The sequence below is a fragment of the Mycteria americana genome, chromosome 18 (assembly GCF_035582795.1).
Source record: "Mycteria americana isolate JAX WOST 10 ecotype Jacksonville Zoo and Gardens chromosome 18, USCA_MyAme_1.0, whole genome shotgun sequence".
Classification (NCBI taxonomy): Eukaryota; Metazoa; Chordata; class Aves; order Ciconiiformes; family Ciconiidae; genus Mycteria; species Mycteria americana.
Window position 1 is genome coordinate 3,932,704 of NC_134382.1, and position 12,413 is coordinate 3,945,116.

General features: G+C 46.3%; 1 protein-coding gene across 2 annotated transcripts in view; it reads right to left on the bottom strand.

The window, feature by feature from the left end:
• The window catches only part of IFFO2 (intermediate filament family orphan 2), a 43,014-nt gene extending 31,687 nt beyond the window's left edge, over positions 1-11,327 (bottom strand). Inside the window, exon 1 of one of the 2 annotated variants that reach the window (XM_075520772.1) lies at positions 10,394-11,327. In XM_075520772.1, the coding sequence (XP_075376887.1) occupies positions 10,394-11,034 (641 nt within the window). In that variant the 5' untranslated portion in view covers positions 11,035-11,327. The remainder of the gene's footprint in view (positions 1-10,393) is intronic. The other variant, XM_075520771.1, reaches the window with a different exon arrangement.
• Positions 11,328-12,413: the final 1,086 nt, after the last annotated feature.

Sequence of the window (12,413 nt, forward strand, 5' to 3'; positions counted from 1 at the left end):
GAATACCCTCAAAGATACTAGTCCCAGACTTACTGAAGCCTCATCTAGCCGCTGAAAGGGAGGACGCTCAGTTTGCCTACTGCTGCAAAGAAAGTGGCAGCTGTTTTCACAAATGAAATCCCATTTTAAGGCAGTCTGAAACACTGCAAATGTTTATTAGTGGGGGGGTATAAACTACCGGCAGTGGCAACCCTGTGCTATTTATGGAGGGGAAGAGATGGACTGCACAAGAGTTCCAGTACAAACTCGGTTTTAATGCAAAAGGCCAGTGAAAAGGAACAGAGTGACCGAGACGGTGACCTCATTCCCCTGCCTTTCGACTGCCCTACAATTACAGGAGAATTAGGCTGAGTCATGGACCCAAACCCCACCTAAATCAAAGCCCACTCAAGGAGAGAGCCACACTAGCTCACCATGGGGAATAAATCCCTGCCCAGGGGTCTACAGCCGTATCTCGTTGTGAATTTTAGAGGAGAAAGATCAAACAGTAATTAATGCTTCACTGAACACTGGAGAAAGAAAAAGGCTTTTGAAAATAGGATGACACCTCTTTCAGGGCTGCAACAGAACGCCAGTAGTTCAGTGCATCAACACCCAGTGCACAGTACCCCTAGCAGTAAGACCTACCTTGACATGCCGACGGTAAGGCTCCTATGATCCCCTACATAAAATAGTAAGTAGAGAAGACAGTAAATTCCTTCCAGCCATTGAAACTTAACAGGGAAGAGTCTGACTGCATTGCATATAAATGGATAGAAGGATCCAATACCCAAAAAGGGAAGGGAAGCAACGAAGAAAATGGGTTTATTTGCAGATTCATCACATGCTGCCACCAGGAGCTTGCTGTCCTTCAGGGATAGTTATCACAAAATGAGCTTACTTACATCCCATAGCCATTCTTGAAAGGATAAAATTCTGTACAGCATCTCTGCAAGTGGGACTTCCTTCCCAGGGTCACTTTGTCCCTTTTAACAAGAAAAGCTGGTCTCCCACTGACAACCGGCAGTTCTACGCTCTGGTTAAGAATACAGATTAGTGGAAAAACATTTTCCAGGGCATTAAGGAGTTCTTAAGTGCTTTGCACTCCCCTTTTCTCCCTTTCTCTAGGGAAAAAAAAAAGAAAGTAAAAAAAAAGAAAGAGGGGTTCCAAAACCGCATGGATGATAGAAACAGTCAAAGGTGAGGTGATTCTGGTATAGTCATTTGGGGAAAAAATTCAGTAGAAGAGTTAGGAACAGAATCCAGAGTGCTCAATGCTTCATCATATGGTCAATGCTTTACTGAAAGGGCTAGAGGGGGAAATAAAGATTTTTTTCATACCTGCAAGGGGGGAATCTTCTTGTAGCAGTTTTAGTGACAATAGCTTTTCGAACCCTTAAAATATTCCAATTATAATTCAATATTAATGCACCCACGCCATTCTACAGATCTATGTAAAATTACACCAATACCTAGTATTTTTGTTAACTAGATTTGACTTGTCAGGACTTGACTGCTATGATTGAACAGACATGGGCCTGCTAAATTTAAATTCTGTTCTCTGTATCAGAGAAAGCTTAATTTAAAAAAAAATGACATCGTTCTATTTTCTCTCCTCAGAGACATGCAGACAAATTTTACCTGTAAGAATCCACAGACAGAAATATATTTTCCATTGAAACCACTGATTCGCAATAAATACTGAGCCAGGACCCCTTTGATCTCCCATCCCAGCATGAGTCACTGCACGGACTAAACACATCTGCTGCATTCAAGGGTAAAGGGGGATCCAATCCTACCATACATCCTCACTGCCTTCAACATCCCTGTTCTCTATGTTAATGAGCCATTATAAAATTAGTAAGTTTTCCTGCCCACATGAAGAGGATAAAGTTAATTCTTCCTTGGCATTCCCCTTTTTCGTACCGAGTCTGTGAGCTGCCATGTCTTTCAATCACTGTTGATCTCTGCTAACATACACAAAACCCCCATACATCTCAAAGCAAACAAAACTGGGTTTGTAATGCGGTGGCACACCTGCGTATTAATAACCATACGATACCGAACTTGATCTGAAGTTTACCTGTTCACAAAGGCTTTGTAATTTCTATTCAGGTTCACGAAACCATTTAAGATTGGGAAATCAAAACATTTGGCTTGTCCACAGCACCAAGAGATTTGTGAAGTTACACGGAATTTAGGCTCAGGCTGTAACGCCAAGTTTTGCTTTCGATTGTATTTCAGTGCAAATTCAGAATAAATCCACTGAAATTAGCATCAGATTGAAGATTAAACTTGGAGCCCCATTACTAACAGTAGCAATGCAAGCCATCCGTTTGATCACACACAGCTAAAATCCTTCTCTAAAGCAATGCACATTGGTGGTTTCCAGGCAGAAAAAGCCAAAAAAAGGGACAACTGAGCATTTCTCCAGTGAGAACAAGATCCAAAACGCAGCAGCGGGCTTATTTTTGAAGCCATGACACAGAAAGCAGACGTGACTAGGTTCAGTCCCAAAATCTACTTGGAAGGGGATTCAAATTAACAATCTTTTGGGGGAAGCGGGATACATCGAGTCCAGCAGAATGCTTCCAAATTGAGTCGAGTAACCATCCAGTCACGTGTAGATGAGTTGGAGTGTGGAAACGCTTGAACAAAAGGCTGAAGAAATGCATCATCTGTGATTCACTTTCATACAGAAACAATGCAACCAGTCCATGTTCTGTGTCATTAACAAGCAGGACGCATCATTAATGGGCACAGAGCACCATTCTCTCCGAGCTCTCCCGATGCTCTTGTTATTGAAGGGGACCCAGAGGCAGAGTCGATGTCATTTTTGTACATGGATCAACACCACTCACAGCAAGTAAAACAGAAGAGAAAGATCCCCACGCATTTGAAGTTTTTTTTTTAAACAAATGCTAATAATTTCATTTTTAAAAGGCTTTTGAAACTAAGCACCTTGTTAAGCCTATCATGGTAAAAGTATATGCCTCCCAGTTGCCACTTTCCACAACAGTACTAGAAAAAGCCACCGAATCGTCCCGACGCGTTCACAGACATCTAGCGCAACCTGCACAATCCAGGTAACACACTAGCAAGGCACTGTTATATCACTTCAGCTTCTTTCAAGCCTACTTGGAAGCAGAAAGATCTGATAAGAACTGTTTCTAGACTAGGCGACAGCCAGGGATTATGAAACACCATACACATTACTTATTTCTTTGGCATCAAAACCAAATCCCACCCTCCTAAATGACGACTTCTCAATCAGCAGGCACAGGCATCCCTAGGTCACTAACTACGGCCATTCACCTCTAACCCCAAACCAAGGCATTTTAACAATATATTTGAAATTCAATAATCTATCAGTGCGTCCAAGCTATTGCCATACTACAATGATCTTATTTTTGCCCCCTATTCTAAACGTATAATAAAGTGGAGGCAAGTTCCCCCACTTGAGATGCAAGGGTGGGAGGTACATGCATAGAAACTCCAGAAAAACGTGACCAGGGTAATACCAGCACGTGAAAGCAGCCGGCGAGCACGCATACAAAATGAAACTGGAGACAGTAAAACGTAGAAAATACCCTATAGAAGCCAGGCGTATGGTGGGGTAGGGCAGAACGGAGTTTGAAAACTGGTTTAAAAGCACAGCCATGCACTATACGATTTCCCTGTGCTTTGTTTACTAAGCCAAATCGGTCTTGTCCCATTTGTTACTATTTATTACCATTTATTACTTATCAGTTCAGGGTTCTGGGAACAAGACAATCTTTTAGTTCAGAGTAGTCACAAGGCTGCAGAAGAGCTTCAGTTAGACTAAACAGCGTACAGGTACACACTGTTAAGTTTTTAACTATTTTTAAAGACCAAGCTGGAAGAAATCTCTTTTCTTCTACAAACAAAAAGGCTGGTCTTAAACATTAAGATGGCGACTTAAACGGTAAAGAACAACATCCTGTGAATATTTCTAGCGAACTAAAAAAAAAAAAAAAAAAAAAAAATAAATTTAGTCACAGAAAAGAACATGCAGGAAGCCACCGTAAGAGCTGGCAGAGCATCCCCACAAAACCTTAACCACAAAAAAAAGCAGCTGTTGAGCTGTACGTGGGTTCAGCGCTTCCTTTAGCTGCAAGCCCAGCACTCAAACTGCGTTGCTGCAACGAAAGCCTGTGATTACAGATGATGAAGAGCTAGAAATAACTTGTTGCTGTGTTTGTTTTCACCTCAGCCCTAAATTACGAGGGTCTTCAGAGATTATTTGGGTTAAAGATCAGAGGTATTTGGGGGGTTTTGCTCCCAGACCTACTCAACGCTTAAGCTGTGCTCTGAAAGTCTGGTTTTTTGCCTTCAGAAAGTCCGAAGCTTCCCACCATGAGTCAGAGGAGGAATCAAAAGGTAAATTCAAAATATACACAGAAAGTCCTGTGGTTCTCTTGCAACAGAGGAAGCTGTTCTTTGAAGAAAACGGCACAGATCCTGGCCCAAGTTTCTCTGAAACTCTAACCACAACACGAGGTGGTGATATTTCTCTCCACCACATCCAATCTAGTTCATCTGCAAATTCATTATTTTAATTAGAATTCAGAGTTAACAGTTAGCCAAAGATAAAGTTGAGAATAAATAGCTAACTCGCCCAGCTAAGACAGCTATTCCAAATCAGTCATAACATATCTTGGCCCTCCCCGGTTGCTCCCATTACAAGCCAGTTTAAGTAAAGCACACACAGAGATTTATCTACTTAAATATTTAACAAAGTACAGCCCCAGTCCCACTATGGAGCACTGTTAGAAAGCAGGATCAAAGGGAAATGTCCTCCTCTCCTTCCAAAACTTCTACATTACTACAACCCAGAAGGCCCAGTTTCCAGTTATACCAAGGGGGGGAACAGAGATTTGTTAGAGTGCTCCAGATCTGCATGTGTATCGTAAATGCATGTCTTTGCAGCAGCAGTTTAGAAGCAATGGCATAATTTAAAGAAAAACATCTGACACCCAAACAAACATTATTCTTATAGTGCTTAATTTGCACAGCTCCAAGCAGTGCAACTTTCCGACCAACAATTATAAGGGATGTATATTTTTGTTAGATGGCCAAGTTTTCTCACATTAGACAATTTTATCCATTCTGCACAGAGAAAATCTCATGTCCTCCCACTGCAAGTAAAAAAGTATTTTCAAGACAGAGTCTCAGGTTTCACCAGAGGGAGCATTTAACATCAAGCTTCACATCTTATAAGGGGTATCCAGAAATCTCGAATACCAGGCTGCATGACTGCTTTGGAAGCAGTAAGGAACACTAAATTTCAGTGAAAAGCCACACTGAAACATAACTACCCCTTTAAAACATAAAAATAAAAGCAGAAATACCAGAATTAAATATATATATGGCTTTACACAGAGACTGCATTATTACCGCTCTGTAACCAATTGAAACACAGACTGAAGGCTAGCGTGCTGCTTACATTCTTCTATAGGGATAAAAAAATTATTTGTTTTTTATTGGGTCTATGCGTAACATTTGCATCTTGTTACCACTGATATTTTAGCTTTAAAAGTTTTCAGACATTCCTCCAGGGCTTATCTTAAGCACATTTTTATTAAGTTCCCTTCTTTAAAAAAACAAGACCCAGTTAGTTTTGACATGCATTGCCTCTGACAATGATAATCTTTGTCCTATCCAGCTGCAGCAAATTTAAGATAATCTCTTTTTCAAGTGGACTTTATTAATCTTCCAAATGAAATACCATCCTGAGGTAAAACAATTATTTCCAGTTCAGCCCTTAGTAACAGTTAAGTCTGCTGGAAAAGACGACTAACATCTGGCAGACTCAGTATCTGCACCAATTAAGAACAATTTTGAAACCATAATATACAAATCTATTCAAGTGTTCAGTCTAAAGCTCTCCACAGACAGATCAGCAGCCTTCTTGCAGCTGAAAGGAAAAAAAAAAAAAAAAAAAAAAGAAGGGAGAACAGGGAATGACTGCAGAAGGTTTTCACCAAGTCAGCAGACTCTCGCTGGCCACACGCAGCAGTATTTTGACTGTCATAACACACAGCGATGCGCTCAGATCTTCAAGGGAGATCTCCGTGCAAGCCTGGAAGCTGGAAGGTGAGGCACCTCGCCCGGAGGAACTGCCTCTCGGCAGGTCTGTGCGCCACGCTCAGCATCGCTGCCCGACATATTCCGTAGGCACGCGTTCTGACCTCCTGCCTTGGCCAGCAGACAGGCTGTCAGCGCTTCTGCCTCCACCGGCAACGCAACTTGACTAATGGGGGGGGAAGCACATTTGTTTCCCCCTTCCCATAACCAAGTAGGTTGAAATACCTGGGCGCATGCTTACCAACAGAAACACGGGGCATCGCCTTTCGTTGGAGATGCTGAGGCTCCACTCAGCTCAGCTGCCCGAAGCCTAAAGGAAGGACCCCAAAGCACGCACGTACCAGGGACAGGCAGTTACGTAACGGCGGAGCGTGCCGGTCTCGTATCCCCAGCCCCTCTTCAGAACGCGGATTTTTCTTCTAAATAACCTAAAGATAGTAACCCAAAGTCCCTCGCAGGGCAACGGCACAGTCACACGCCTGAAATTAAACCCGCAGATGGAGGGATGGATAGATCCAAGATTCAAACACTGGTCATTTAAAAACCCACAATTGTTTAATCTCGCCTCAAAGGAGGTGAAGCAGTACGGTTTAATTTTTTTTCTGTCTAGAAAAAAACCCCACTTCAGCAGTGTGTTTCAACTTACAAAATCTGACACTTGCCTCCATTTTCAGATAACTGTCCCTGAAAGTATTTTTTTTATTGAGCTAGTTTGACTGCAAAGGAAGTGGATAATTGTACCTTTTCTTGTTAAAAGGGTAGTAACAGATAAAAAGTTACAAGGGATTTGGAATCAGATCTATGGCCAAAAGCTCTTCTAAATGCTAGCATAGTTTGAAAAAACAAGAGAGGATGAATTTTAAGTTCATTTTTCCTATAAATCTCCTCCAATTGCTAACTCCCACATCTGAAGTCATAATCCACAGTGTAAAATCATGATCGTTACTAAAAAAATATAAGATTAAGACAACAAGTTAAGTAGGAAAAGATTCACATTTATGTACCATTTGTGTAAAATAACATGATCGGGGGGGGGCGGGGAAAAAAGCAATTTTGGTCTGAAATATCTGCTGGGCTCCTCGAGGGGATCTTTTCCCATTTGTACTTCAAATGCAAATGAAAACATGGATAAAATATGATCTAGGTGCTCTACTGACTATGCACTCAAGTATTTTTTAGACTTCAGAACTCCAAAGCAGTTTCTTGTGTTAGGATGCCCGAGAAAAACGATTTTGGGAGATGGAACAAAGGAGTTGAATGTATTTTCCTAGAACGAAGCCATTGGTAATCCCAAAAATTGCACAGACAGAATTTAATTGGAAAGAACATCTTAGGCGATCTTCCGTTATTAAGAGTAGCAGTAAAGCTACCTTTAAAAGAAAGGAAACAAAAGGGATTATTATTTCACCGCCGAATTCCACCATTGCATTTTTCAGTTCACAAGTATGACATCAATGAGTTTGTGTCTTCAACAAGAACAGACACATCACATATGAGCTATGTCTTTGAAACCAAGCATTCACCTGAGCAGTATTCACGGACTTCGCAATGTAATCACCTGCCTGGTGTCTTCCCGGTAGCCAAATATTTCAAACAAGAAACATCGGCTAGCTGTGACCTCCTTAATCAAGTGGTCATCCTGGAAAGGAAAAAAGCCTCCACTGTTTTAGGAAATAAATGTAACATATTGCTATCTGCTTAAGCATTCTTGCTATCGAGTCGGTGGCTTGTTGGTCAGGTTACAAGGCCCGATGGCTTCAGAAAGGCTGCTGTGTGCTGCTGGTTCTCCAGCTAAGCAAAATGGTTGTTTTCTTGGTGTGAAACAACAACAGCAGCTTACAAAACCGCTCAAATACATCTAGCAAACACGGTGTTTCCAACACAAAGATATCTGCAACCCGGAGCAGCGCCGTTTCGAAGGACCACCTGCCTGCTAGGCGAAGGGGCTGCCCAGCCGGCTGTTTATAAAAAACCCGCGCGCATTTTTGCAAGATCCCAAGTCTGCGTTCGAAACTTGTGCACGCGCCTAACTTTCTGCAGGCCCTAACAGCTCCGTCAGGAGATAGGCACACGGCTTATTTTCCACTTATTTTCCACTTCCCTAAATAAAACTCGATCATCAAAGGGTTCACAGCAAGATAAGGTAAACCCAAAGTGCGTATTTATATACGTGCACGTACACACAAACATGCCAGGACAGAGAATCCCTTCCCTGCAAAAACAAACAAGAAAACATCGGTACCAATCTTCACAGGATTGCTGACAAACACTGCAACACCCCATTAGCTCATGATAATGAAATCAAATTGACTAATCTGCTCCGACTGCAAGAATTAAATTTAAAACAGCACAGTATTACTCCGTAAGCATGCAAAAGTGTGCTCAAGGCCACAAATGAAAAAGCCAACCTACCCCAAAAGAGCTTAACGTGCGATGCCCATCTGATCAGTGAAGGTCACAGAGGAGTGGAATAATCACTCCAATTACATAGTAATGAACGTACCATAAAAGACACACTGCAGATATAATACTAGCGTGATACGTGTCGATATCTATTAATCAAATTTTATTTTCAAGCATCAGGAGAAAAACCTGTTTCAAGGGCGGGAAGGGTGGCGAGAAGAAGGTTTGCGATTGCCTACAAAGAAGCCCCCTTTGCTCCATGGAATTTATTTGGTTTATGCAATCCCCGTGAGTGTGCACTCACACATGAATAGAGACTCTGGGGTGAAAATTTGCTGTACACAAGTGAGTGAAAGCAGAATAGACAGAATCAACTATGTATCAGTAGAAAGACTGATGGCCCACAAGTCTCCTCTTCCCTAAGGAAAAAAAATAAATCACATATCCATTAAAAAGAAGAAGTCTCCCCAGCTTCTGGTGACATAACCCACACGCACCACATATCTTCCTTAACCAAGCCACCACCAAGCGCAACTTCCTCTGAAGCACTGCTACTCCCATCTCCTTGGTACCAACCATAAAAACAAAAACAACCCCGTGCCATGATGGCATCTACTATTCTAGACCGAAAAAAGATGTCAACTTCTTTTTCCATCCAGATTCAGTAGGTGCTCCAGCCACAAAGTACAGAGCAATCAAGACACGCAAGCTTTAAGAAGATGCACTGAAAGCGGACGGGACTTTAGTCAACAAATAGGCCAGAAATTACTACTCAAACAGCATATGCCGGCCTATAAAACCTCTCTAAACCGAGTTAATTCACAAGAAGAGGTCTGTTACAAAAGCTGATGACTAGAGGTATGCAAAGAGCACACTGCAGTCCCGTTACCCTGGACAGAAGAAATTCAGCTACGCTTCACAGGCCACAGAGCCGAGAAATGCCGGCTGCCTCCAAAAAAAAAAAAAAAAAAGAAAGAAAGGATTAAATTTGTTCTGCAGAAAAACAAAAATATACAAGGCTGGGAAAGGAGGAAAAGCATTTTAGGCCTAAAGATGACAAAACTCCAGAACGGGAGTGCCCACGCTAGCCCCAAAGGACAGGCAGCTCTCAGACAATGCAGGAATCTCCCTGCAGAATCCCAACTACCTTTTTTTTCCTCTGGCCTCCATCTCTGCCACAGCAACGTCGAGCAGGCAAATACAGCAAACCAAAGGGAACGCTATCCATCACCGGGGGGAAGAACACCAGTTAAAAACCCAGGGCTTCCCACCAGGCTAAGAGAAACCTCCAGATTACCAGGGTTTACAAAAGCTGCCGTCAGGGCTTTTGTTTTGACTAATTCAGAGGAACATCTCGGAGTGCAAACCTTCCCCTGCAGTATTTGCAACCCAAATATTGCAGCACTGAGCTAATTTCGGAGAGCTGGCACACGAAATCCACTACTGGAGTGATTAGTCCAGAAAATGAAGGCAAGCTAAATTTAGGAATAACTATGCAATGCAATATTAATAACAGATTATTTCCCTTCTCCAAAAAGGATTTTTTTTAATTTTTTTTTTTTTTTTTTTTTTTTAAGTCAAGCTGACAATGCTCCTTTTTAAGATCAAGGCCCTCCAGCCTCCCAGAGAAGGGCCCTACAATCTTCTGGACGCCAAGCCGAGGTGCAAAGCCCCCCCCTCCCCGAGGCAGAGCCTCCCCAAACCCACGGGAGCATCCTCCCCAGGGAGCGCACCCGGGGCGGGGGGAGGCCTGTCCCCACGTCCCCACGGGCCTCCCCACGCTCCCCCAATGCCTCCTCCGCCCCCCGGAGGGCCTCGCCCGTTTCCCCGCACTGCAGGAGCGGCGGCCCGCATCCTCCCCCCCCCCCCCCCCCGCAGGCTCACGGCCCCCCCAGCCTCTCACTTTCTCTTGTACTCATCCCGCTCCCGCTTGACTTTGGCCAGCACGTTGTAGAGGGCGCGGATCTCGGGGGTGATGGTGTCGATCTGCACCCCGACGCCGTCCGGATGGATCCAGGAGACCCCGGGCCCCTGCACCGTCTCCAACCCGCCGCCTCCGGTGCGCCGCACCTGGGTGTAGCTCCAGATGGTGCCGGGCAAACGGCTGTAGTGGGGCGGCGAGGCGAGGGGAGCGGCGGCCAGCCCGTGGCCGGGGCCCGGCGGCGGCAGCAGCGGGGGGGCACCGGAGTCGGTCTGCACGGCCTGGTCCCGGGAGAAGGTCTTGTAGCGCAGGCGGCGGTCGCGCTCGCTCTGCTGGGCCGCCAGCTGCTTCTCCAGCAGCCGGTTGCGCCGCTCCAGCTCGTGGACCTTGGCCAGGAAGCAGCGGAACCGCACGTTCAGCCCCTTCAGCAGGTGGATGTTGGAGCCCAGGTCGTTACGAAGCGCCGCCGTTACCGGCGGGCCCCCCGCCGCCGCCGCCGCCGCCGCCACTGCTGCCGCTGGGCTGCCGGGGCCGCCGCCACCGCCGGGCACCAGCGGGCAGGAGGCGGCCGCCGCGCCGGGGGAGAAGACGCGGGCCATCTCCCCGAAGAACAGCGAGTTCATGGCCCGGCGGCCGCCTCAGCCCCTGAGGTGAGGTGAGGGGCGGGGGCGCTGCGGCCGGAAGCGGCGGTTTAACGGCCGCCGCGGCTGAGGCGGAGTGACCGTCGGGGAGCGCGCGGGCCGCTAACGGCCGCCGGGACGGGCGCTGAGGAGAGAAGGGGAGACCAGGACCAGGGCCGGGACCGGTACCGCCGCCGCCGCCTCCCCGCGCTCCTGCGGCTGCTGCCGCCGCTGCCCGGGCACTGAGCGGCCGCCGGCGCGGGGCGGGCCCGGCTCCGCCTCGCCGCGCCCCCCGCGCCAGCCGCTGCGGGCAGCGCTGCCGCCAGGCCACGCCCCGCCGCCAGGCCACGCCCCCTCCCCGCAGCCTCGCCCGTCCCATAGCCACGCCTCTTCCCCGTAACCACGCCCCAGTCTCCGCCCCCTCCCTCAGGCCACGCCCTCGCGGTGCCGCATGTGCGCGGCGGGTCCCTCCACGTGTCCCCAGCGAGGCCTCGCCGGGGGGGGATGGGGATGGGGGGGGACCGGTTCCAGCAGCGCTCCTGATCCCTCAGCGTGCCCCCAGACCAACTGGCTGATGTGAAATGGGTGAGGAAGCATCGCTCTGCCCTGTGAAACGCTCTCCGCCTTTGTATCGCTGCTTTCGGCTCCCGGGGCAGTCACCGAATTGATAAGATTAAATTATAAGGGGTGAATTTTGTTATCCGAATGCAGAGGCCTGCCTGAGTGCTAAATAACGTTGATACTATAATAATTAAGTTATTAAATAAGCGTTTCCCAACTGCTGCTCCTGGACCTCTGAGCCACCCGGCAATCAAAGGATATTGTTTAATTGAATTATGCGATTACTCTGTTGCGCTACCACAGATCGGAGCGATGCTTCGTGAGCAAGCAAAGTACATGGAAAACTCTCAGTAACGCTGGTGTAAAGCTGTAGTAACGCCATTCGCTCAATTAGTTTTTGAAATACAAATACGGTGCTTTGCCAGGTAACGCTGCTATTGAAATACACAGGCAGCAGAATCCACCGGCTGAAACGCCATCAGCACCTGCGAGCCGCGCTCCGCGCCGTGATCAAAGGCTCTTCAAAGGGCTCTGCTAATGTGTCACAAGCCCGTGTGTTCCCAGCACCTCCTGGGAAAAAAAATAGATGTACTGGGTGGAGGCACTTTATTAAAAGGGTGACTCAAAGAAACACCTGAAAAGATTCCCTCTCCCTGAGCACGAAAACGCTTTAGCCTCAGTTTATGTTGACTGTAAGCTGTGTTCATCGCTGAGGTTACGGGAAAACCTTTAATACCTTGGTCATTAGGGCCCGGCTGTAACTGCTGATGTTGGGCACCGTCAATGCATCAAACAGAGCCGTATTTAAAGAAAATAATTGC